General features: G+C 52.2%; 1 protein-coding gene across 1 annotated transcript in view; it reads left to right on the top strand.

The window, feature by feature from the left end:
- Nucleotides 1–26,807, top strand: part of UBE2QL1 (ubiquitin conjugating enzyme E2 Q family like 1) — a 39,290-nt gene extending 12,483 nt beyond the window's left edge. Inside the window, exon 2 of the mRNA XM_027073989.2 lies at nt 25,443–26,807. Within this exon, the coding sequence (XP_026929790.2) occupies nt 25,443–25,574 (132 nt within the window). The 3' untranslated portion in view covers nt 25,575–26,807. The remainder of the gene's footprint in view (nt 1–25,442) is intronic.
- Nucleotides 26,808–27,261: the final 454 nt, after the last annotated feature.

The raw sequence follows: 27,261 nt of genomic DNA, 5'->3' as shown, positions 1-27,261 counted from the left end.
GCTTTGTTAGCCATTAACTATGGCTGGGATGCTTTGATTCATTATGGAATATGATAACTGGGACACTTTGGGGTTACCACTTTCTTTTAAGATGAAGACCTGGCTTAGAAACCAAATAATCACCCGGATTGCCTCAGTCCAGTGTCAAGAGAATTTCACTGTGGTCGGGTATTGCCTTTCTAGTACCTCCAGGAAAGTCCTTTCCTTGAGCGGAATTCAAGGGAGATCTAGTCGAAAGCTCCAACCTGTAGGACTTCCTGCATTTTCTCAGGAACACCTGGGAGCTGATACGTGACGTTGTGACAATTGGAGGCTAATCAGAGTGAACACCGGCGCCTGCCTCACATTCCATTAGGACCCTGAGCTCAGGCCCACGCCTAGGGCCGGTCTTCCTGCGTTTGCTTGGAGGGTGCCTGGATGCCTCCAGGATCCGTGCAAATCCTAAGAGCCGGGTGGGCAGGAGCAACATTCCCAGGAGGAGAGGGGGTGGCCTAGAGTTCACTGATCCTCCGGGGTGTATAGGCTGAATGGTGATTTTCCCACAGTTGAGCCATACTGAAATCTGAAACTCAACCTCTGAGGTCACGAGAGGCTCAAGCATCCTCTGTCCTCGTGTTTCTCAGCCCGTTGGGCCCAGCAGCCTAGGGAGGGGTGTTCTCTTGTACGTGAAGTTGGAGTCTGTAACATCTGAATCGGTTGACGGGCCTCAGTGGCTGGGGCCGCAGCTGCGTCTTCCGGTGGGCGATGTTTTCAGCATCATAGCCAGCAAATGGAAACAGTTCTGGGGCGTCTGGGTGGCTCAGTCAGTTAAGCGTCCGACTTCGGCTCAGGTCACGATCTCACCGTCTGTGGGTTCGAGCTCTGCATGGGGCTCTGTGCTGACAGCTCAGAGCCTGGAGCCTGCTTCGGATTCTGTGTCTCCCTCTCTCTCTGCCCCTCCCCTGCTCATGCTCTGTCTCTCAAAAATATACAAAAATATTAGAAAAGAAACCGTTCTACTCACCGTTGCTCAGACTGAGTTTTCGCATTTGAGTCTCTTTTTCTCTCCTGCAGACTATCTAGCTGTCATCAGATCTTTTGGTTGACATCATTTCAGTCACCCTAGCCTAAGAAAAATATTAAAGGACTTCAGTCTGCACCTTGACCCTGACCGCACAGCCCTGAGTCTCTGGGGCTTGCTGGTCCCCTGCTCAGATAAGCCTTGGGCTCTGCAGGCTTCTCTGGGAAGGTCGAGCCCAGCGGGCTGTGCACCTGCTGTCAGGCAGCCCTCGACGTCATCGCCCTTGACGAGGCCATAAACGGCACAAGGGCAGGCCACACTGTTGAACTTTTAAGGCCTGTGGACGAAGGGATCCATGGTGCCACCTCAGAAGTGGGTGTGCGTCAACACCCAATCGGGAGAGACCCTCAAACCTGGATGCGGGAGGAGGTACACGAAGGGTGCAGCCGTCTCTAAGAGGCACGAGTGCAGGAGGAGGGCGGGAGGGCACCAGCAGGTGCCGGCCGATGCAGGGTGGGCCGGTGGGGGCCAGGCGCCCCCAGCCCAGAGCGTGGTTTGCACGTGGCTTTGCCACGTCAGAGCACATTCACGTGCGTGCTTTTCGGAGGTCCAAGACAGGCAGGGCTTCGGGCGCGAGGAGCACAATGGGCTCGGCTGGCAGCCAGCAGAGGTGAGGCGGGTGTCTGTTTTCTGGGGCGCCCATCCGTGATGGGATTGAACCAGACCGCTGCTTCTCCAACGGGAACTAGGGACTTCGAATTCCTAGGTGCATCTTCTTCCCTCCGTGTGGTCTCATTTTGTAGCATCATCATGTAGGACTTGTCAAAGATCCGGGTGTGAGAGGCCACTAATTAGAGAGAAGACAGTCCGGCACAAAGCAGTGGCTGTAGGACTTGAGGGACAAAGGACGGTGCCCTCACTCAGCATGCACTCAGGACACAATGGGCCTCCTCCCGGTGGGCCCGGCCCTGTAGATTCAGTGGAAACTTCCATACTGGACTATTAAATTAAGTTGCCCAAAGGGTTGAGGAAAATTCGGGCTCCTACATCTACCCGGAAAGGCTATTATTTTCTAATGCGTTTGAATTAGAATTTAAGAAATTTAAGAATTAAGAATTTAAGAAAAATAATTCAGTAATGCTACCTGGTCTGATAAGGCAGGTATAGTTTGAGTGAGTGATAAGAAGGGAGAATTTTTCTTTTTAAAAATTTTTTTAAAGTTATGTATTTATTTATTTTGAGAGACAGAGAGCATGAGCAGGGGTGGGGCAGAGAGAGAGAGAACGAGAGAGAGGGGAAATCCCAAGCAGGCTCCACGCTGTCATTGCAGAGCCCGCTGACGTGGGGCTGGAACTCACAAACCATGAGATCACGACCAGAGCTGAAATCAACAGACACTTAACTGACTAAGCCACCCAGGTGCCCTGAAGGGATAATTTTTCATAAGCGATCTTTGCTTTCAGACATAGGATTCTCTGAATCATCCGGTCAGTCGTCGGCCAGTGAGTATCTTCCTTTCCTGTTCCCCCTTATGTTGTTCCTATGAATATCGCTACTTTGTATCCAATCTCTCCCATCTCCTGCTGGACCACCTGCATCTCGCTAGTTTCTGAGGTTCTTTGAAGCCAGTAAGTCACAACACTTGCGGGTAGGTAGCATCGTAGAAAATATTTCAGAATATTCTAGAAGGCATCGCTGAGGTTGGAGGAGTAAAACCTTTTAAAACCCATTTCTTGCAAACCTGACGCACGTACCATATGTTAAATTTATCACACGGTAATGTGAAGAAAGTCTGGGCAAAGAATGCGGGTTTGGGAATGACTGCAGAGAAAAGAAAGAGCCACTTGGATGAAGAGGAGTGTGGGGTTTGCTCGGCGCGGGGCCCCGTCCCTATCTCCTTGCTGGTGCACGTTGTAAAGCTTGTGGGCTTGTGGTGTGGCCAGTATGCCCTCCCACAGTCCGTGGGCTTCAGGCCTTAGGCCACAAGGGGCCAGGAGCTGGGCCTTGACCCACAGGTTTCCCAAAGCCCAGGCTTACGCATAGCATTTGTGCTGTGATTTTACACTGACTCTTTCCAGAATAGTCTAAGGTATTTTTTTTTTTTTAATTCGTTGAATCACATAATTAAGCAGGGTTGGGAAAAGTAGACGTAGTGAATGAGCCCACCAAGATGTCAGTGACGTTTCTTGAGCTTTGATAACATTGGCATTTCTTTGCCATTTAAAGCAAATTCTCTTCGCATGTATTATGGTTTTAAATTCCTCGGTGGGAACAACAAAGCTACAGGAGATTGAAAATCCTGCACCAGACAAAATTCCAAAAGTCCAAGGTCCGAGGCGCGAGTTGTTTTCCCGTCAATGGAAAAAGATGAGAAATAGCTTCCAGCCCATTCCCATAGAACCTTCCAGCACACGTACTCGCTGTCTGTCTGTTCGTAGAGTCCTCGTCGGATGCACCCGATTTCACTGTTGCATCCGCGAACGTGCGGTTCTTGCCACTGCTGGCCGCCCTTCTCAGGTAGAGCTGGGCCAGGGCCACTGTGTGCAGGTCCCCGGGAAAGAGGCAGGCTCAGCCTGCCCGCGCTCGCCCACCGAGCTCAGAGCGGGCACCCTCCTGGCAGCCGCGGGTCCGGAAAGGCCGCCTCCGGCCCGGGCTCTCTGGCGGGCTGCACAGCACTGCACCAGGTGCACACAGAGGCGTCAGGTGTCCCCCCCCCCCCCTTCGGATGTCAAGTGCCTCAGTGACATTTGGGACGTTGATTATTTGGACTGGAGGGAGGCTGTTGCCTGTGCTGGATATTTTTACGTGGTGCAGCCGGAAGCATTCGGAGCTCTGAGGGCCACCTGTGCTGGTGTCCTGAGGAGAAGCCACCCCTCCGAGGGATCAATGACATCATCCTCACGCAGGACCCATGAGGGGCAATGCCAGAATCCGGCACTCAGTAAACGTGACCGCCTTCTTAGTTTTCTTCGACTCGTAACAAAGACACTGAAATTTCAGAGCAAAGCGGAGTAGCAGACAGTACTTAGGTTCTGTCTAAATAAGAGTGGCTATTTTAACGTCATAGCAGAAAACCGGGAAATTAGCAAGATATAACTCACCAAATTGCTGTCCCGTGACCGGGTGTCAGCCTTGGCCACCACTGTCCAGGAGGAGAAGGTGCTAGGGAAGCCCATGGGAGACCCTGCACCCCCTACAGTCCCGCTCTGTGGGGCGCTCTGTGATGCTTCTCCGTGCCCACCCCCCGCCCTGCTCAAGGACCCAGGACACAGCGGCTCAGAGTCAGGTCAGAGTGGGGGGTGGGGCACAGCCGGACGACAGGAGCCAGCTCACTTCCTGCTTGGGGGTCAGCGTGGGGGGCCAAGACCCGGTCTCCCAACACCAGCTCCCAGCGCACCATGGGCCACCTACACATGCTTCCAGAGTTCGCCCGTACCGGGCGTCAGAGGAAACGGAGTCTCCACTCATCATTTCCCCGTTTTCAAACTCTGTTTCTCCTGTGCGGAACATTCATCTAATGAGCCTTTTGTGTCACCACCTCCCCACTCACTACCGCTAGCCTCCCTCTGCAGTTCAGGCCCTAGCGTAGCCCTCCCCTCCGCTCCCCCCCCCCCCCCCCCCAGTCTTCCCTCTGCTCCCCACCTGCTCAGGCCCCGGGACAGCAGGGAGGCCGGAGGGCGGTGAGCACCTGACTCTAGGGAGACTGGGCTCAGTGTCTCAGCAGCGGGTCTGCGGGTCCCTTCAGCCCCCCACCCCCGCCTCACTCGCTGGAACAGGAGTCCATTCGGCATCCCTGGGAGGACTCAGCGAGCTGCCCCGGGAGGAGCTGCCTTGCCCCTTAGCACCCCAAGGCCAAGTGCCCCATGGGAATCCCAGCATCCATGCAGGCCCCTCTCTGCCTCACCTCCTCCTTGCAGCCTCTGCTCTCCCCCTGCCCCGCACTCTGGCTGAGCAGCTCCCTTCCCTGCGCAAGCCCAGAGCTTCCTGCTCCCAGCTCGTGGGGCACATGCTTCCTCACAGGTCCCTGCTGTCTCCCAGCCTGGAGAACCATGTGATCCCCACAGGGGGAGCACCTCCCCATAAAGGGAGCGCCTCCCCTCAGGGGGACCATCCCCCCATAAAGGGAGCGCCTCCCCACAGGGGGAGCATTTTGGTGGGGCTCCGTGGGGGCACGTGGGGCCCACGAAGGTAGCCCTGCCCTCGCAGCTGGCTGTCAGCCCGCAACTGTGGCAGAATAACTGAGGCGGTGACCTTCGGGTGCTGCAGGATCCTGAATCATCAAAGAGACTACAGGTGTCGAGTGCTCTGTAAATGTCGGGACAGTGCACGTTTTTAGCAACAAAACGACACTCGATCAAAAAGGCGATTGCCGATTGGCAGTAAGCACCCAAATAATTTCACCCCCAGCACCGTGTGGATCCCACATGACTTGTGTTTTCTTTTTTTCTCTAAACACGAAATCTACCGGTCACGGTGTTTTAGCAAACGAGAACTAGATTTATTGTTTTTGTTTTTAATCATGTGCCCTTGAAATGTCACCCTCCTACTTGCCAGAAAGCACGAGGCAGACGCCTGACGGAGGCCGAATCTGGGCTCCAAAGAGACGGTGAGGGAGGGACCCTGTTCCACTTCCCCAGCCGACTGATGGTGTCCCGGTTTGGGGTTCAGTTTTTACACAGTTTTAGCATGAAGGGTGTGATTTGAATACTTGTCCGCAAACACCTTTTCCTTCATTTCTTCGTGGCCATGTCCCTGGTGGAAGTTTCTGAGCCACTGTAAATTCACTCCCTCTCTCTCCCTCTCTCTCCTCTCCCCCGTCTCTCCTCTCCCTCTCTCCCTCCCTCCCTCTCTGTCCTTCCCTCTCTCCCTCCTCTCTCCCCCTTCCTCCTTTCTCCCTCCCTCCCTCTCTCTCTGCTTCCTCTCCCTCTCTCCTTCCCTTCTCCTCTCTTCTCTCTCTCCCTCCCTCTCTCTCTCCTCTCCCCACTCCCTTCCATTCAGCTGTGACTTTTCTGGTTGGAGCTGTATTCGGCTATATTATTATTCAGAGGATGCTGGGATCACAAGGCACCACAGACAGGTGGCTTAAACAGCAGACATTTATTTCCTCACAGTTTGGGAGGCCGGACCTCTGAGCTCTAGGTGTGGGCGAGTTTGGTTCCCCTGAGGCCTCTCCTAGACTGTCAAAGCCCTCTTCTCCCCGTGTCCTCACATGGGCGTCCCTCTGTGCGGTCTGTGTCCTGATCTCTTCTTACAAGGACACCTGTCACCTTGGACGAGGGCCCACCCGGATGCCTTCATTTTACCTTAATCGCTTCGGGAAAGATTCCGTCTCCAAATGCAGTCAGATTCGGAGCTCCTGGGGGTGAGAACATCAACATAAATATTGGGGACACAGTTGAGCCCCAAACAGAGCCTTTCTTTCAAAGCAGGTGTCGGTGTGGACTATGCTATGGACTTCCAGCCCCAGAACGTGCATTTGCCTGGGGCTGCAGAGAGAGAGAGGACACCGGGTATGCAGGGGCTGGCATCGGTGGTGTGGCTAATCCAGGAGGACCAGACCGTTGATGGTTTTTTTTCCAACACCCGCTGGAGGGTCGGTGGTCCTAGAATTCAGCAGTAGTGGACAGCCTAAGGTCGAAAGGATAGTGAATATGTTTTAATCCAACTGGTTTTTATGGCGGAACACCCAAGTCGATGCATTTTTTAAGATCAAAAGTTACTTTTGGGGCACCTGGGTGGCTCAGACAGTTAGGTGTCAGACTCGTGGTTTCGGCTCAGGTCATGATCTCATGGTTCATGAGTTCAAGCCCCACATTGTGCTCTGTGCTGACAACGTGGAGCCTGCTTGGGATTCTCTCTCTCCTTCTGTCCCTCTGTCTCTCCCTCTCTGTCTCTTCCCCTCCCCTGCTCATGCTCTCCTCTCCCTCTCTCAAAATAAACTTTAAAAAAAGAAGTTATGGGGCACCTGAGTGGCTCAGTCGGTTGAACATCCGACTTTGGCTCAGGTCATGATCCCACGGTTTGTGGGTTCGAGCCCCGTGTTGGGCTCTGTGCTGACAGCTCAGAGCCTGGAGTCTGCTTCGGATTCTGTGTCTCCCTCTCTCTCTGCCCCTCCCCCGCTCGGACTCTGTCTCTCTCTCTTTCAAAAATAAATAAATAGATAAATAAATAAATAAGTAAACATTAAAAAAAATTTAAGTTGCTTTTGTCATTTTAGATATCCTCATCAAATTTAGATGTAGGATGCTTTCCAAAAACCCTCCGTTTCACTTGTACGGTAATTTGACTCATTCAATTTACAGTTCCGTCAGAAAACAAGTCTTAGTTGTAAATTTTATCGATCACTGGTGGAAACCAGCGCACCACGGTTTTGGTGGTCCACCACATCCATCACGGAGTTTTGGGGGAGGGCCGTTTGCACTTTGCAGAGCAGAGGAATCCATTAAAATATGCCCAAATACCTCCAGTTGTCTGCGTCCAGGACGCTGGAACAGGCAGGGGTTCCCCCCCCCCCCCCCAAGGAAGGCTCCTGGCAGAGATAACGGACTTGACGTGTAGAGACGTGGCCTCTCCTCTTGTGCAGCTACGGTCTGCCCTTAACCCCTCCTGCCTTGTCTTCCCAGAAGTGTAGACTCTGGAGCAAACAGCCTGGACGGGTCACCAGCACTGAAAGAGGGTGGCAGTGTGGTCCGAGCCTTCCCTGCGGCTCCCCGGTCATGAGCACCTATGTCCGTGCGTCCAGACTCTAAGCTGGCACTGGCTTTCGGCATCTTGCCCACGCCCGACCACAGATGCCCACCCACCCCGGAGGTCCCGTGATGAGAGGGCTTTTCCGTAAACTTCACAAACATCAGGGCCCCCCAAAATACCAAAAGACTAGGTGCTTTATTATATGTATTCCAAGGGTTTTTATAAAATAAAAAGGCATATTCAAAGTGTTTCTATAATTTTCTAATTCACACACTGTACCCTTAAATGTTCACGTTTTAATTTCGGGAGGCTATCTCTGACTCTCACGGTATTGTAATTAAAATGGTCTGTAGGGTTTTTTCTTCCACTACGTGCATTTGATGGGGAAAAAAAGCAATTAAATGAAAAAGAAACTGATTTTCTCTGTGTCTGTCGACTTTGATCTGCCTTCTCGATTATAATGATTTTTTAGGGAAGTAGATTGCTCTAATGCGGTTCAATTAAGCAGCATTTATTGAGTAGGAGTCAAATGCCCTTCGGCAGTGAAAGTGAACACAAGAGACGTCGCACGTGGACGTTCCAGTGAGCCCTGCATTGGTCAGTGGCCATCGTAGGACAGTAGCACCAGTGAGGAGCGAGCTGTCCTGGTTGGGGACTGAGTTATAGGTCTGCTTCTGTGCACCAGCACTGCTTGGGTGGCCAAAGCAGGCACCACAGCCCGGGCAGCTTCAACAATGTATTTTCTGGGGCGCCTGGGTGGCTCAGTCGGTCAAGCGTCTGACTTCGGCCCAGGTCATGATCTCGCAGCTTGTGAGTTCGAGCCTCGCGTCGGGCTCTGCGCTGACAGCTCGGAGCCTGGAGCCTGCTTCACATTCTGTGTCTCCCTCTCTCTGCCCCTCCCCTGCTCACATTCTGTCTCTCTCAAAAATAAATAAACATTAAAAAAATTATTTAAAAAAAATGTATTTTCTCACAGCTCTGGAGTCTGTTCCTCTTCCTAGAAGGACGTGAGTCGTCCCGGCGTGGGGACCCACCCTAGTGACCTCGTTAAAGCTTCCTCACCTCCTTGCAGACCCCGTCTCCAAATACAATTACAGCAGAGACAAAGGCTTCAATGTACGGATTGGAGGGGAATGAAATTCAGTTTGTAACACATCTTTCACGTGATCTTTTTCTTTGCCGTTTGAATTTTTTACTTTGTCCTTTGCTCATTTGTACTTGGATCGCAATCTGCCTTATTTTCCTTAGGAACTTGGCCATCAAACTGAGTCCTAGCAATCTTTGTCAGGGGTCTATTGCTACCTAACAAATCAACCCAAGATTTGGTGGCCTGAGACAACAAGCGCGTGCTTGTCTCACTGTTTCTGTGGTTGGGCGCGTCTGGCTCTGGTCTCCCCTCGAGCGGCTGCCAAAAGGTGGCGGAGCTCAGCTTCCAAGGTCTTTTGTGTGGTGCTGCCAGGGTTGGGTTCCTTGATGGCAGTTGACCGGAGGCCTCTTCCTGGGGCAGCTCGCAATATGGCGGCTCATGAGAGAAGGAGAGGGCTCCAGACAGAAACCCAGCACTTAACCCTACACTGCTCCATAGATGTAAGTCACAGGTCCCGTCCGCACTCGAGGGAAAGGACGTGGACGCCAGGGATGGGGACCGTGGTGGCATTGGTAGAGGCGGCCCGCCCCAGGGTCATGGAGTATTTGCTGATAGTGTCAACGGGCCTTGCATTCCTCACGTTTTCTAACCTGCTACTATCGATAGATGGGAAAACGATCAAACTCTTGTACGTACGTATATATTCACATAGGTACGTGAACTCCTACCTCATCTGTATTGACTTTCCTTTTGTCTCAGATGCAGAGAGGTGGGTTCCCCACAGCCCCCCAATCTGTGGAAACCCCTCGGCTTTTAGTAGATGTTCTTTAAGATGCTTGGATCCTTGTAAAGTGTGTAACGTTCTGGGCATATATGTGTTTTCGGTGGTTTAGTGAGCCGTCGATGTAACCCTTTATATTTTTCCTCATTGCTCTCATGCCTGTATTTGCTGCTGAGCACATTGTGTGCACAGTGTGATCGACCGCTTCTACTCATCCTCTCTCGGGGGAAGACCCCAGCCTTGTCTGGCTCTTATCCTCACATAAATGCTGCAGTTCACCTCCTCAGACTGGCCGTCTTAGGAATGCGTGTTCAGATTCTCCTGGGAGCTGTGCCCACGCGTGTCTTGTTGGCATAAAACCTAAGCATTCTGACTTTTTCTGGGTGTTGCCAGAATCTTCCAGAACGGCTTCCCTGACCAGTCCATGCACCTCCTCAAACACCCTCAGCAATATCCTCCATCCTGAGTTTTGGGTGGTTTCTTATCTCTGTTTTAAAGGACAGTTCTTGGGGCGCCTGGGCGGCTCAGTCCGTTAAACATCCAACTTCAGCTCAGGTCATGATCTCACGGTTTGTGGGTTCGAGCCCCGCGTCGGGCTCTGTGCTGACGGCTCGGAGCCTGGAGCCTGCTTTGGATTCTGTGTCTCCTTCTCTCTCTGCCCCTCCCCTGTTCACACTCTGTCTCTCTCTCTCTCAAAAATAAACATTAAAAAAAATAATGACAAAGTACAGTTCTCGCTAACTAATACATTTGGACATTGGCTCCTGAACTCGTCAGCCGTTCAGACTTTTTCTTCGAATAACCTCTTCATATTTTTTCCCTACCCTTCTCTGGGCTTTCCGGTTACCTGGCTTTTTCTTCTCAACTTACAGGAATTCTCTCTGTTTTCCATAGAAGTCCACCTTCGTTCCCCTCCGCGTCATGAACATGTTTCCTTGGCCCCACCTACTGACCCACCTGGCCCTCTTCTGCTGCCTTTTATTATTCCTTTTATCCTGCAACAGGTCCCCATGTAAATATGACTCACTTATCTTCCTGCTCCTGTGTAGGTACTATCGTATGTTTACGAACCGCCTCCTACTCTAATATCAGAGAGGACAAGACCTCTTCGTTATTCGTCTTTGCTCTTGGTGAATCATTAACGTCCCATGTAAGTTTTTTCAATGATTTGTCAAGAGTTTTTGTCATCGTGGTGATTTACTTCCTGCAACAGAGCATCCCCTGAAATCTCACCATGACACAGTGAACGTGCATTTCCTTCACACGGACTCGGGTGGCTTGGCCCCCCCTTTCTCGTAGCGTGTCCGTCTAGAGCATGTGGCCCCAGAGGTCACGGGGACAGGGGGCGAGTATGGGCCAGCACATCAGCTCCTAACTGCCCCCACCTGGAAGGACACGCTTTACCTCTCCTCCCGGTCCACTGGCCGGCACTGGCCACAGGGCCGCGGGCTGGTGGTGGGAGCTGGGAAGCACACTTGTGCTTGTAAAGCAGTGACCTGTCTACCACATCAGGTTCATCAAAAACAGCCGCATCCGAAACCCACCAAGTTGTGCACATTAAATATGTATGGCTTTTTGTATGTCAATCATATGTCAATAAAGTGGTTTAAAAAAACAGCTAAGCCTTTAGGATTTTCTATGTAGGCTGTTGTATCATCTACAAATAAGGAGGTCAGCAGAACAGTGCATCCTGGTGGCACAGAAAAACTTAACAATATCGTGAGAGCAGACAGACAAAACCAGAGCAAAACTATTATTTTTACCACCTCAAATATGAAGATGCGATAAGCTTGATATTTGTATATTTAGATCTTAACACCAGCCAATGTAAATCCCAAATAAGAAATCCGGGAAAATTCAGTTGAAAAAATTGTCCTTCTGCCATTTGAAACATCACTGCGAACATGCCTGGGGTCAATGTTGTGTCGCGGGGAAAGCGCGCGTCGATGGTTTGCTCCGAACTCCCCTGACATCTAGTTAGTGTGCTCCGTGACAGGCCCCCACGAAAGTTTTGACCGCAAACAGGACAACGTGTTGCAAGGGGTGTTTTCAGTGAACATGAGAGATTTTACCTTGAGATTCCAGTTTTCTGAACACATTCACCTTATTAAAGACACTTACTGGACAGCTGTGATGGAAGTTGAGTGCTCACTGACGTTTCTAGCCACCACCCACTGCCACAGTCTGTGACTTCGTGAAGGTCACCTGTCCAGCGCAGAGCACTGGTTCTTGGGCTGTTCTTAATGACTAGTGTGGGCGAGGGTGGTGTGGTGGGAACAGGGTATCCCCGTCAGGTAATGTCCTGGCTTATGCGGGGTTATTACAATCCTTGGAGCCGACCGGATGCTGGTATGTCTTGGGAATATCCAGTCATAGTTTACAGAGCACACCATTTCCCAAAATTTCGCACCATGGGGTTCTAACTCTAATTCCAGAAATAGGCTGGCCTTGTTGGGGGACCCTGTCATTTAGTGCAGCTACTGCCACGGGGAAGTCCTTTGCCCCTTCGTTCTCCACCCGATCGCTTGCAAAGTTGGAACAAGGGCACCTCCTGGGTGAGGCGGAGATGAGCTAACGTGTATAAAATACTGAGTGGGACACATTTGGGGGAAATGGCGACACGTGTGTACTACCTTTGCTTTGGAATTCTAGCTGGGACACAAAGCAGCCTTGAGGTCGATGTCGGTAATTCTGCATGCTTGGTTGTTCACTCCTCTGGAAGCGTGTGTGAGCACCCACGGGGTGCTGGGTGAATAGCGGCGCGACCCTGCGGATGAGGACGCAGGCACCCGACATGACGGGGGAGCTGCCACAGCCTCAGGTCTTCGTCATGACCCGTAGCGGCAGGTGGTTTGCGCAGCTCAACTTGATGCCCTAAATTCAGACCTGTGTAGAGGTTCATGTTGGTCCCATTCCTAAAAGTCCGGCGGGGTTTGGTCGAATCTGGGAAGCTGCTGCTTCACGTGTTGGATGATGTGGAAGGGGTGTGTAGGAACCATCGTGTCCCGGCACTTGCTAGTGGGGTGACCATGCTCCCCGACCCCGCCCCAGCCAGCCTGTTTCCGCTCTCGTGTCAGGGAAGGCAATGCTTATTCTGCCTGCCTCACCACGGGGCCAGATGCAGAGAAGAAAGGTCATTTGAAAATGACGTAGAGACTATTGCAGGCTTTGCAGGGACGGCCCTCGGGCTGTAAGCAGAATTGCCTCGCCCGGCACTGTAGGGTAGAAGCAACCGCGGGTGCTGCCCGGGTGAGCCTGGCGATTCCGCCTCCGTTGCAACCCCTGCCGCTGGTGCTTTAAGGTGCTCGTTCCGCAGCAAGGATGCGTTGCGTCCTCTGTGGCTGCTGGTCTCAGCATTCCTGTGGGTTTTGATTAAAGACAAGACCTACCAACCCCCACGCGGTGAGTTCACGTCATCACGGAAGGGTCTGTCTCTTTCTTCCCCAACGCTCAGTGCCTTGGTACAGAGGAAGAAAATTTGTTTGGGGAAAAGAGGAAATGAGGCACACGTAATCCCAATTGGGTGGGGCGTGGGGTGGATCTAAGAAAGGACTTGATAGTCCGGTGTAGATAAAGAACGTGACCTTTGTTTTTCCAAAAGGGAAAACGGATATATTGCCTAAAAATCTATTTAGTATTTAAATACGATTATGAAATGCTCAGCTGCACCAATATCGTGCAAACCTACGCACGATCTGGGCACGTTTGGGGTGTGGGCTGCTTCAGGGGGCACCCCGTATTTATATTTCTGTCACCTATTGTTGCTGTCTTTGGCAGAGCGGCTAGGAGCATGGACACTGGGGACCAACCTTGTGAGTTCAAGTTCCTGTTTCACCACCTACCTGCTGTGTGCCCTTGGCAGTTGAACTCTGCCTCGGTTTCCCCACTAAGGGAAGCCCTCGCAGTTCCCCTCTAGTGAGGACTGAGTGAGTTTATACACGTAAAGCCCTCAGAACAGTGGCTGGCACAAACTTTACCTATATTGTAGCACAAAGTACGTAGGGGCACCCGGGCAGCTCAGTCGGGTAAGCGTCTGACTCTTGGTTTCCGCCGAGGTTGTGATCTAGCGGTTCATGGGTTCAAGTCCCGCGTTGGGCTCTCTGCTCTCAGCACAGAGCCCGCTTCAGATCCTCTATCTCCCTCTCTCTGCCCCTCCTCCGCCATGTGCACACTCTCTCTCTTTCTCTTCCTCTCTCTCCCAAAATAAACATTAAAAAAATAATAAAGTATGTACTGTTTGAAGATCCCCAGTGATGTACGGTATGTAAAAATCACAGATTGAATTCTTTACTCATTGTAACTTTTACTTTATCAGAAAGAGAAGATCCTGTGGCAACACCACTATACAAATAAAAGTGGAAATCAGAACATCCCCAAAGTAATGACCTAAAAGTAATAATAGCCATCCCAGTTGCTTATAGAGCATCACTTTTTAATTTTTATTAGGTCAACCAAAATCAGTCCCTCGGTTTTCTACACGGTTGAGTCAGAGCCTAGAAATTGGAATTTAGGACCAACTTCCGTTCTTGATTGCAGGCTTGAGACTATTTTATGATAACGGAACACTGCATTTTCCAGAAAGATCCCTACTCCTTGCTTTCTCAACGCTAAGGTATTTTATGCCACATCTTTGCCCTGTGTTTTCTTGCAAACAGAAAACGTGTGTGTTGGGTCTCATCTACACTGGGGCCATCACCTGCATAACTCCGGCAAGTCAGGGAAGGTGGGACAGTGGTGTGCAGGCCTGGAATGGTTGGAATCCTTCTATCCAGTTGTGCGTCGCACCCTGCCAGTGGATTCTGAATGCTGAGCGCGCTGAACTGAACGAGAGACCAGTGTTCGGTGGAAGGTGGGGGTAGGAAGGCAGGGTCAGGTAATGAGGGGTGGGAGCCGGCAGGGAGCCTCAGGAGGCCAGGGGTGGGGGAGAGACTGGAATACAGGGAACAGTAGAGTCCAGCCGTGGGGACAGAATGCTGACGTGTGCGGGGTTTGTGTTCCACGGCATGGGAAATGCACAGGCTTTCTGGAGCCTGCCTCTGGTCTGGGTGCTGGATTTCACCAAGCCCCTCCAAAAAGTGTGGTTGATGAAAATACTCTTCGTTTTTGAAGTAAGTGCATGAGGACTGCTTGAGTTAGGGGATGAGTTCATCACCCGCCATCGATTGGCAGTGGTCGGAACACCCCAGGGGCCTGGAGTCAGGCTGCTCAGGTGGTGGCTGAGCGTCTGGAGATCTCAGGGGGGCCGGTCTCCCTCACCCTCCTCTTCTTTCCAGCAGCAGGTCGTCTAATAATGGCGGTGGGGGGGCGGGGAACACCTCATTAGCGCCTCATTAACAACCGGTGCACAAAACAATCAAAATTGTGTTCTCAGGGCAAATGTAGCAAGTCTGGTTCAAGCCTACTCTAAGGTGTGTGGATGTTAAAAGTCCTCCAGCACTTTGGGGCACCTGGGTGGCTCCGTGGGTTGCACATCTGACTTCGCCTCAGGTCATGATCTCGAGGTTCATGAGTTCCAGCCCCGCGTCGGACGCACTGCTGTCAGCCTGTTGGCGCAGAGCCCGCTTCGGATCCTCTGTCCCCTTCTCCCTGCCCCTGCCCTGCCTGCGCTCTCCCAAAGATAAATGAGTATTTTTAAAAGAAGGTCTTCAGCCCTTGGAGGGCCGACATTCCCACAGGGGAAAGCACCCCATTTTAAGAAGACATCAGGGATCCTTCTGGGTCTCCGAGATGCCCAGCGGGCATTGCTGTCGTAGGGCCCCCTGCGTGCGGGGCCTCGATGCGCTGGGTCGTCATGGTGGTCCCATGAGACAGGGACTCTGGGGGGCAGGCAGCCTGAGTCACGGAGGCCAAACCCGCTCCCACATCAGCAATACCTATGTGCCAGCTATTTCCCCGGCAGGAAAATGTACTTTGGATTGTAAAGGCAAACCACAGCTGTCTTCACTGCCTGCTGGTCGCCCCCGGCGAGGACGTGCCGTTCGCAGGGCAGGAGTGGCCCCCTCTAGGGACAGGTAGCAAGTCCCTTCCCCCGGAGTCCAGTGACCCCAGCTCTGGGGACTCGGAAATGCCCGCCGCCCCCGCCCGTCCTCACGGACAGTTTAGAGAATTGGAGCCCAAGTCATGGCACTTGCACACTTAAAGTTTTCCAGAAACTATATCTCAAGATTCCCAATGATTTCAAAGTCTCGTTGGCTTTATTTAGTCCACGTGGCAGAATTTCCTTCCGAGCTGGGAAGGTCCCGCGGCGCCTGTGTTGTGGGGCAGGAGTGGTCTCTGCCCTTACAAGTTACGCTGCCTGGGGGGGTGGTGAGGCTCTGACGTGCCACCATAAACCGCAGACACACACGTGCCTCCTGAAGCCGGAAACCGTCTCCCGAGTCAAAGCGTAAGTTACCTTGGTTGCCTGTGACAGCCTTGGGTTACTTCTTGACGTCATCTGTCCAGAAGAGCCCAGTTTGGGATGGTTTTGTGAGACTCACAGAGCCTCTGCCAGCAGGTGCAGAGAGCGGAGCACGGCCGCCCCCTGTTTTGACAGGTTACTCCCCAGTGACAGTTCCTGTCACGTTTTTCCAGTGACGTTCTCGGGCTCCTCCGTGTCTTTGGAGTCCCTGTCGGTGGCATCGCCGTTGTTATCGTCCATGCTAAGACAGAACTCTTCACGCGACCCTGATCGATGGGGGCGGGTGCGGGGTGGAGCTGGTTACGGAGGGTCATAACATCAGGCAGACCCCTGGCCAGAGGCAGGTGAGTGACCCTTGCCAGCAGACCTGCCTTCTGTGGGTCAGAGGGCACAAGGCGGGCAGATGGGGCACCTCGCCACGCTGGCAGCCGTCAGCTGGTTCCCGAATGCCCACGGGCCCCGCCTCCCTGGAGAAGAGGATGACCCGGCCTCTCCCACCAAACTTCCCCCACCCCCACGTCGTACAGCAGCAGAGAAGCTCCGTGTGCCCAGCACGCGGTCCTTAAATCAGGGCCGTGGGGCAGACAGAAGCAGCTTCGGGCATCGGGGCACGTGCACTGGGTGGGTGGCCCCAAGTCGGAGTGAGTGGAGTCCCAGCCCCGGAACGGAGGCCTGCAGCGAGGATCGAGCCACCGAGAACGAGCAGATAGACGAAAGCACCGGTGGGCACTGTGGGCGAGAACCTCGACCCTCATCCTCTTTAAATGTGTCTCCAATAAGAAGGGCAAATACGGTGCCCTAAGGAAGGCCCAGTGTGTAGGGATGATGGGCGCCGGCATTCCGGCGCGAGAGGTCAAGTTGCGCAGGAAAATGCCACCTTTCCTGCCAGCCAGTCACTCAGCACAGAACGGATGCGGCGCAAGAAGGTGGTCGAGGCTAATGGAGTTAACACGCACCTGTTCGTCCCAGTGGAGCCGGGTCCCAGGGAGGAAGGTTTCCGTGAACCGAGATAGGCCAGTGTGTGGAGATCCAGGGAGTCTGACCCTGATACCAGAGACAGAGATGTGCTGTGGGGCTGGCCCAGAGCCCCACACGTAGGCAGCTGGGTTTAGCTCATAAGTAGAAGATGCCGACGGAGCGGCTGCAAACGGAACACGGGGTCCCCGGCTTGGCCTGTCCACGGGCTCTGTTTGCATTCTGTGTCCAGGAGCAGCAGACGCTACAGTGGCCAGTCGTCTTGAGGAGCAGGAACTGTGAGTAAGCAGGTGTCTCACGAAGGAAGACCTGCCTGCTCGGGTCACACACAGACCGGAGTCAAGGAGGGCGCCAGGGTCCACAGCGCTGTGGCCGGAAGACCAGACAGGTCCAGGTCACTGGCCAGCTCAGGGCTTAAAAGTCTGATAGATGCGAGATGGCAGATGTGGAGCCCCACGCGACAGAGAGGGTGCAGGGCAGTGGCGGGCGTTCAGTGACCTCGGCACGTCCTGAGTCCCACGGGAGAAGGCCAGGCTGGGCGGCGTTTCGTGGAGTAGATGGTCAGTGTCGTGTTTCCTTTCTCCTGTATCTGCAACCCTCCTCCGTGTGCCTGCGGGCCGGCCTGGCCTTGGGCTTCAGAGCATGGCCTCCAGCACGGCCCTGGAATCTTCTGTGACTCTGACCGCATTACGTGACCTCGCCGTGTCTGCTTATTCATCTATAAATCAGAGGTGATTATAGCAAAGCCTACCTGGTGGGCTTTCGGGGAGGGTTTGATGCGTGCGTTCAGACCCCATCCCGAGAAGGATGCCGGGCACACAGCCGCCGTGACCGCCTTCAATAAGTATGTCGAGCTGTCACTTCCTGTGTTCCAGCGCCGCTAATGAAACCCACGGGGACCCGGCTGCTTAAGCAGAAGTATCAGCATTCGTGGAATTGCCAAAAAAAAATTTTTTTGAAATGATTATCTGAAATAATTTAAATTTTTAGGAAAAAAAATTATTTTTCTCTGCTTGCTTCTTCCAGGAAAATACCATCTGTCTCAAAAAAGAAAAAAGATTCAATAATTGCTAGAACTTTCTTTAAAGTGTAGAGGATGTAGAGATGCTTGTGTTTTGCAAGCTGTGCCTTCAGTGCTGCCAGTGGTTTGAGGATATTTTATGATAACGTTAAATATGGTAGCTTCAGTTTCATTGCTACTGAATGTTACCCAAGTTTATATAAAAGCCGCCTGGCTTTGATATCCTGAGGTGTTCACAAATTTAAGAGAAGATATCTGAGGACATTTGCTACCTAGCCATTGGGAAAATAGTTTAGAAGCTGTAATAGAGCATAGGTTACCTGAGCTTTCTCAGTGGAAAATTCTAGAATGTTCCACGAAGTAAACAGTCCTTCTTGAGTGAAGTGGCTTTGTATCCTGGGCGATGTTCTCAAACTTGGCCCCGGTGAGAGTCAATTCCGCAGGAAAGCTAGTCAATGGTCCTGGCTGTGCCCACCAGGCTCCTGGGTTAAGCCCCGCGCCTCTCGCTCACCTGGCCCCGCCTGGGATCTCCAGCAACCTGCACGAGATCTGTTGGGGGGGGGGGGGGCGGGGGGGGCAGGCACTTAATAAATCTTTGGGAAATACAGGTTGCTTTCTTGGAACTTTTTTTATAGCTGAGCTGTCCTTAACAACCAGGCTCGTTGGGTTTTCGTGTGCAGAGATTGCTAAAGCATGAGGCCAAAAGGAGTTTTTCAAGCTCCGATCTGATGACAAGTCAAGGGAGCATCTCACACACTGCAGGTGCTCTCCCGGTGCTCACCTGCCACCTGAGCGCCAGCCATGGCTTCCCCATGCTCCCTTGCCTGACGCCCGCCCCCTCCCCACTCCCTTCCCAAGACGGTGCCACCGGCTCTGCCATCAGACATCTTGCCACTGCACAAGGACCAGTTCCCCTTTATCCTTCCCCAAAGGCTCGCTCACCCCCGTGGCAGGTGTCCCTGTGCGTAGGACTCGGGTGTGGAGGCTGAGGCGCGGGGAGGGCAGTTCACTCAAGAGCCAGTGACTGTGTCCCCTCCCTCCTCTCTCCCCGCCATGGACTCTCCCCATGTCTGTGATTTGGAGCCCGCGATGTGAGAGCCCCACGCACTACATCCGACGGCCCCCTTCAGCCCTGCGTGGCTGCGTTTCTGATGCGTGTTCCGAACCCACCAACTCAGAGGACTCAGTGGCTGATCCTGGAAACCTGTTTCCTCCCGGGTCGGAAGCCTGAAACGCCCTGGGCCTCCTCCGCCACCATAACCATCCTTCCCCAAGCCCTGCTGTCCTGTCCTTTGCTGGACTTAACCACTCTCCCCCACCCACACTGCCTCCGCCCCAGACCAGACTCCCCTCCCTGCCTTGGCTGGCGCTGGGCAGACTCCCCGACAGGCGGGGGTCTCCCACTATAAACTGACCACCCTCCGGACTGGCTCAGGCGGCCTGGGGCTTCCCCAGCTCAGCCAGGAGGCTTCCCTCAGGGCTGCTGTCGGTCCCCTTGGTGGTCATTTCACTGCAGGGACCCACACATCCCTCCGTGCAGCTTGACCATCACACACAGCCGCACACACAAATGCACACGCGCTCAGGAGACGCCACATACAGGAGAACCTGTGTGCGTGCTCGTGCACACATACACATGTGTGCCCGTGCACACATGTGCACCCGGGCACGCGCACACACGCACACACTCTCAGACCCGTGGAAAGTGCTGCAGAACCACATCAGCGTGTCCCCGCTCCCAGCTGCTGTTTGCCGCCTCGATGGACCAGATCCAGCTCAAGTTCCCCCCCTCGCTGGTCAGCGGCTTGGCGTAACTGTTTCGATTTGAAAACGTGTCTTTGAAGCTGCCTCGTCTGTTGTAGGGTCCTGTCTGCGCTCTGGAACTCTGTGAGTTGAACCGCTTTGCACGTTAGACCTCAAAGAGCGGCGGACTCGTGGCTGCCTTCCAGGGTGGACCTCCTTCCAAAGATCTGGGGAGCGTGTCTTCCCCCCACCCATGGGTTGGAAACCCGCGCCGGAGGGGTTAGGGGTTGTGAGCGCTCTCAGACTAACAATTACACGTTCAAAGACTTTGAAAACAAGTGGCTACTCTGTAATTCAGCCCAGGAAATGAGTGAAAGAACCTCAAAACTTCACATGAGGAGTCTGGAAACTCTATTTTTAAAAGAGCGGAAGCCTGTAATTCACGGGCAAATGAAACACAGGAATACCACGAAAGTAGGTTTGTGAAGAAAAATAAAGCGGTAAGAAGAAAAACCTAATCAAGGGAGAAATGCAGAATGAGTGTATTTATCTCATGCACTGTCATGAGACAACGGTGTTAAAACAGACAATATTGAGAAAGCTGGGAAATCAGCCACATAAATGCGAAATACTAGATTTGCCCGCAGACGTCCCGTGACAGAAGAAACCAAGTCGTGGTGTCCATATGGAAGACAGAAATTTGTGTGTTCTTTTGTTTTTTAATTTTTTTTTTAAGTTTACTTACTTAGAGAGAGAGAGCATGCACATGAGCAGGGGAGGGGCAGAGAGAGAGAGAGAGAGAATGAGAATGCCAAGCAGGCTCCACACTGTCAGCACAGAGCCCGATTGCAGGGCTCGAACTCACAAACTGTGAGATCATGACCTGAGTCCAAATCAAGGGGCTGGTGCTTAACCGACTGAGTCACCCAGGCGCCCCTGTGTGTGTGTCTTGTTTTTCCAAGAGGCCAGAAGGAAACTCATTGTCAAGGGGTAAGATCCTCTGTGATAGTTCCCAAAATCAAAAGCCCTGTTTGTTGTGGCCCCCTGTGCCTGGCACTGTGCCAGGCATTTCACGTGTTTCAACGTAGGAAACCCCTATAAAAATCCAACGTCCTGTAACACTATTCGTATGCTTATTTTACAGGTGAGGAAACTGAGATTCAGAGAGGTTAAGTAAATCGCCCAGGGTTACACAGCCAGGAAGTGTTGGAACAGGGATTTGAAGCCAGGTCTGTTGAATTGTGTACCCTCACGCCAGCACACACACACACACACACACACACACACACACACACAGACTCACTCACTCCATGCCCCAGACTCACCAAGTGTCTTTCCATGGTTCTCTGAATACAGCAGGCTGTTTCAGCTTCTGCTGTGGGACCCCTTATCCTCACCACCATGGCCTGGAAAACACTTGCCACCCATATGTCAGCTCGAGTGTCGTCAGACACAGAAGTCTTTCTCGAGGCACAGACAAGCGGCACTACCCCCCTCTCCCCTCCGCCCCGCCCCCCGCCCCCACCTGGTCCCCTACGAGGACCAGAATCATTTCTACCTTAGAAAGCCGTGCGATCCCAGTGACCAGCAGTTGCTGACCTGGGGAGGGCTTGTAGCAATCCTTGGCTAAACAGATAGAAAATGAACAGACTCCTTGGTCCGGGCCGTCTTTATTCTGTACTCCAGCTGTGCTCAAAGGGTGTGATTCTACCTCTGAGGGGACATTTGGCAGTGACTGGAGACGATTCGCTTGTCATCTGCTTGGGGGCCACTGCTGCATCCAGCTGCAACGCAGCTAAACTAAACATCCTACAGTGCACAGGGCCACCCCCAGCAGAATGATCTGGCCCCTGATGCCGATGGTACTGAGGCTGGGAGCCCTGATGTGTGCCTTTTGTCTCAGCAGCTACAGCACACCCCCGTTATCTCCCCATAATGGGCTCTAAGCCCCTACAGGCAGGGGCCATACCACTTTGTCTTTTTAGGCCCTGCACCCAACATAATGAAGGAATAAACGCAGAAGTGACAGGGACGCCTGGGTGGCTCAGTTGGTTTGGGCATCCACTTCAGCTCAGGTCATGATCTCACGGTTCGGGCTCTGTGCCAACAGCTCAGAGCCTGGAGCCTGCTTTGGATTCTGTCTCTCCCTCTCTCTCTGTCTGCCCCTTTCCCTCTGTCTCTCTCTCTCTCTCTCAAAAACAAGCAAAAAAAAAAAATTTAAAAACCAAATCAAATTAACAAAATTAGAAAAAAGAAGCGAGAAAGCCACACTGAAATTCAATGTGCTCATTGGGGTAACGGAAACCATGTAGGATCAGGGGATTGAACTGAGGACCCGAGTTTGGAGTTGCTTATTAGCTACATAGAAATGTGTAGCCGTATAGAATTTTTCACGTTGAATTATTGTGATTGTGATAGCCCAAAAGCTACGCGGCCAAAAGAAAAAAAAAAAGTCAAACCAAAGTATCAACTCATAGTTTTGTTTGACACACGCAATCCCAGAGAACTGTATACTCAGCACTGCTCGATATCCGTGTTATGGTGAGATTTTTAAGGCAGTTGGGGGGAAATCCTACGGTTGCTTATAATTGCATTTACCGTCTGTGGCTCAGGAGAGAGAGGGAGGTTACGTACCTAAGCTCTTAATGATGGCGCAAAGCTATCACACTGGGTTGCGTAAACTCCCGTCCAGGTCTTTTTGCCCTAAACACATGTCGAGGTATTTTAGGAGAAACAACAATTATTCAGGGAAACTCTCCAGAAGGGACTCTTTGCTCATCAGGCAAATGGAAACAGACAAGGGAGAAATGTGAGTGTTGTAACAATAAGAAAAACAGCTCTTAAGTAATGGTAAGACACAATCTACATTTTTCTGAAGTGCTTCCAAATGCAGTATCTTCTCTGACATTCATAATGATGCTGTGTGGCGAATATTGTTCCCACTTTATCGAGGAAAATACAGAGGGTCAGAGCGGTTGAGCTGAAGGTTTTCCCACAGTCTACCCTCTAGGAGATGGTACCTGGGGTGGGGGGAGTGGAAAATGGAAGGCGGGTCCACATCAGAATGTCGGGGGCCCAGGCATGTGGAATGTCCCCCCTTCTTGATGCAGGGGGCATCGCAGGGGCATCTCAGCAAAACAGCTCAGCCACCCTGGCAGGGCCAGGCAACATAAGTGGCGTTTCTCAAGCTCGGTATCTCCCTGGGTGATATGTAAACAGCCAATCAGAAGGGGACAGGCCATCTATGAGAAGAGATCTGTTAACTGTAAACTAAGATGTGTGAAACAGCGGATCAGGGGAGAGGTCTCCATTGAGGGCAGTGAAGGTCCGGAAACCTCCGGCTGGCCGACAACAGACTCTGTTTCCTGGTTGCTGAATTGACTGAGTGCTGGGGCTCTATGTTCATAATATTTCCTGGGAAGAAAAGGAAACAAAGAGCGGTCTGTTCATTTGGGGTTTTGTCTGTTGTTTTTTGTAACAGTTGGGACTTTTCACAGGGAATAGACAAAGTCTATGTTCGTGCCAAGAGTGACAGAATATTCCAAGATATTCGAGAGCTTGTATTTGGCTGCTTTGGGTTCAGAATTCTCAAACCTTGCCATGGGCTTCTGCTGTTATAGACAAGAATGATAGGAGATGGCTAGAATCTGCATGTTGTGCAAAAGAATACAGCCTGATGTTTGCTCCCACTCCATGTAGAAATTGATGCTGACATTCCTGCAAAGGTGCATTTGCTTGTGTTTAATGAAACAACCTTGGACTTTGATCTCAACCCATCATGATGATGATTATAAATGTATTAGCTTTTCACAGTCCCTTTTTATCAGCTATAACTATGCCACATAAGAAAAGTGGGAAGTTCCAAAATTAAAACCAGGAGCCACATCCCGGAGAGGCATGGGGAACTTTCAGGAAGTCAGTCAGTGGCAATTTCCTGCCTTCTTCTCCTCCTGTCCTCCTCTGCCCTTTCAGCAGCTTGTGTGATGGGAACCAAGCAGCCGATTGGATGAGGTGGCCTTGCCCTTGGTGGGCATACGGACAGGTTCTGCCAGAGAGGTGTCCGGAGGGAGCAGAGCCCAGCTGTACCCGGATTTCTGGCTCCTTCCCTGGGCTTTGGTTTCCATCTCCACCGTTGGAAAGACAGATGTTGAACCGTATGCTCTGAATTTAAGTGCACAGAACAGTCTTCCATTCCCAGCGGCTGGTGATTGGGTGCCATTTTCCCTGTGAATTACGAGGCCGGTGCAGCCGTCTTCCCACCAGAATGATTAGTGGGTTAAGACAGCTAAGATTGGGTGGACCTGACCTGCCTGTGGCCACACGGGCCAGGGTGGCTGCCACCCTGGATGCCTCCTCCGAGGGTCCACTCAGAGGGGCTTGTTAGTAAAGGTTTATAAACATCAGGAGATTGTTGGAAATAGTGTGCATGCTCTTGTTTGTGGGTAAAACTCAACCAGGTCTTTCCGAGGTATCTCTTCCACCCCACCTGCAAAATGTGTGCACGCAACGCTTAGGAAGACACTTAGATCTTCCAGGAGAGGCTCAGGGGGTTCCTGCTGGCCATGAGGCGTAAAGGGGGACAGCGCAGCTGGACAAGAGCCCCAACAGGCCTTGCTGACCGACGCTCCATTGCCCAGGCTCCTCTTTCCCTTCAGTATTCCCCGTGATGCCACGCACACCTCACTCCCAGGGCTCTCTGGAAAGGAGGGGACCACCTGAGAGGTGGTCACATCAGCAGTGCCTTTGGGTTCTTTCTGCCTCATGATCCAGAGCCTTCTGTGCCCATTCTAAGGTAGATTAGAACTTCTTGTCCACTGCAGATGCCAACGCCCCACCTTTCCGGCCAGAACACACCTGGTCCCCGTGAGGGGTCGGGCCTCTCCCTGGGATTGTGTAAAGGGGCACCTACCTCTCATCGTTCCTCCTCTCGGGGCTCAAGGACAGCCTTCCTCTTCCTGGAAAATGGCTCCACCGTCCTGTCCTGAAATGGCTCCCAAGAGACATGAATTACAAGAAATTCACTCGTTCCTGGGCTTGACTTTTAAGAGTCAGAGTTTTTTTTTCATTTATTTTATTTTATTTTTTAAATTTTTTCTAATGTTTATTTATTTTTGAGAGAGAGAGACAGAGTGCAAGTGGGGGAGGGGCAGGAGAGAGAGAGAGAGAGAGAGAGAGAGAGAGAGAGAGAGAGAGAAAGACACAGAATCCGAAGCAGGTTCCAGGCTCTGAGCTGTCAGCACAGAGCCCGACACGGGGCTTGAACTCACAATCCGCAATATCATGACCTGAGCCAAAGTCAGATGCTTAATTGACTGAGCCACCCAGGTGCCCCTTAAAGTCAGAGTTTTAAAATGTGTGTGTGAATACATAAGTGTACACATCCAGATATGAGTCTGTTACGGGAGAGGCTGGAAGTCACAGGGAACATGTCCTCGGTGGGAGGCAGAGGCCATGGGAGCTGCCTTTCACCCAAGGGACAAGCCAAGGCTTCTGCAGATGCTCATCTGGTGCAGGCCGGGGCCTCCCGGGCCACGGGGAGCCGGGCGGAGAGGAGCCAGCAGGTGCTTTCCGGGCCTGGAAATGAGGCATCAAGGGGAGCTGGGCGGCACCCCTCCTTCCCTGCCAGCCTGGCACCCCGCTTGCTTGGCACCCGTCTGGGGGTCCCACAGATGAAGACAGCAGAAGTTAACCCCTGTGGGATCAGAGCAGGGGTTCTAACCTGGTTTCCCTTTCCCTCTCCTGCAGGGACGGATCTGTAGAAAGGCCGGCAAATCAAAAAAGTCCTTCAGCCGCAAGGAAGCCGAAGCTACCTTTAAAAGTTTGGTGAAGACGCATGAAAAGTACGGCTGGGTCACCCCACCCGTGTCCGACGGCTGATGTCCCCGGTGACGTGCAGTAGACTCTTCAGCCACCTGTCCACACACACACACGAATTCCCGACATCTCCTCCTCAACGCCGAGCATCCCCCATCCTTTTCTACTCTGCAGCCGGAACTGAATCCTGAATGCCAAGGAGACGTTTAAGTTATTTATGAACAGATGTGTTTACAGGGAGAACGAGGGAGCGAACGCTGTTCGGGATTAGGTTTCGATTGTAAATGAGCGGCCATCTCGAAGTCACTTTAGAACACATGTTGAGATGGTGCCATCCCCCAACCCGCCTGCCCCTGTGCCTGCCCCTCGCACTGCCCTTAGCTTCTTCCCAGACAGTGGCCCCGAAGAGCAGGCAGGAGAGCCAGTGCCTGCTGCTCGCCCACTTCCATGTACGTGGTACCGTTCTTGTTTCCTAGGAACGCCCCGCATCGCTGTGCTCTGTGTCTGTTTCTCTCCCCGGCAGGTCAGCATAACTTGGAGACGTGTCTTTCTGTGGCCCCGTGTGACGATATGTAGACCTCATTTGTGCTATGACCTTCGGCTCCTGAAAACACGAACTTAATATCGCCAAGTTCTAGAGATGGAAAATGACAGATGCCCCCCGGCGAGAATGTGCTTTCTCTGCCTCCGCAGTGGTGGGCACCTGTCCACAGATAACCAGCACCCCGAGACGAGAGGCAGGGGTGCTGTGGCCACCGTGGGCGCACAACGGTTCAGATGCCGGGTGCACGCTCCCCAGGGCTCCGACGTTGGGACAGCCTCTTCAGTATTCTGGAACGTTCCTCCGACGCTGCATCGTGCTCCTATCTTCTCTCAGCTCGTCAACCCACCACCAAAAGCAAAAGACAATTTCCCATTCACTGAAGTCATCTGACTCATTTTATTATCTGTGCTAGTGACAGGGAATCCGAGAACCGCCAAGGGTACCAAGTGACCATACGAGGACTTGCATGACCGGGTCTGTTTCCTCACCTTCAAGTCACTTGTGTGTCCCGGGGAGGGGAGGGGGGGGCCGGGCTGCGTGATGCGCGAGCACCCTCGCTGTGATATCAACTTCCTGTTATTTAATCTCCCACAGTTCATTTTTCTCTTCTGTTAAGTTCCTTAGAACTTTCTAAGAAGTTCCATGAAATGAGGAAATACTGTTTATAACAATACGTGGGAAGAGGTTAAAATGTTCATTCCAGGTGGAAAAATCTTATTGGACACATTTTAAATAAAATCATGCATACCTGATGCCCTGCCTCAAGAATCCAATCATTGGGGGCTGTCCTTCCACTTAAAATATTTGATCTGTTTTTAAAATTTAATATTTGAAATGCCACGATGGCATTCTACGGTGAGGTTAAAAAAAAAAAATGAGTCTTAGGGACCCACGGTCTTTGCAAAAGGAGAAGCAGTTAGAAGCTAACAGGAAGCATTAAGGGTTGATTTGACCAAACTCGAGTGTTGGCCAGTGTGAAGGACAAGAAATCTTTGCCGATTAGGTTAAAATTCTGTGGGCAGTTTTGGCTAACCCGGGGACCTGTTCACTTGTCCAGGGTTGTCAGGGGTCTGAAAGACCTGGCCTCAGAGGACGGGGGTCAGCTTCCGGCACGATTGGCCGTTCACCAAATCCGCCCCCTTTTTGCTGCTCTTAGTTTTGTTTAAGCCACTTCCTCCTATGCCCGTATTTCACATGCAGCGCCCT

Source organism: Acinonyx jubatus, chromosome A1 (genome assembly GCF_027475565.1).
Source record: "Acinonyx jubatus isolate Ajub_Pintada_27869175 chromosome A1, VMU_Ajub_asm_v1.0, whole genome shotgun sequence".
Classification (NCBI taxonomy): Eukaryota; Metazoa; Chordata; class Mammalia; order Carnivora; family Felidae; genus Acinonyx; species Acinonyx jubatus.
Note: the sequence above shows the minus strand (reverse complement) of the source record. Positions and strands in the feature narration are given on the sequence as shown.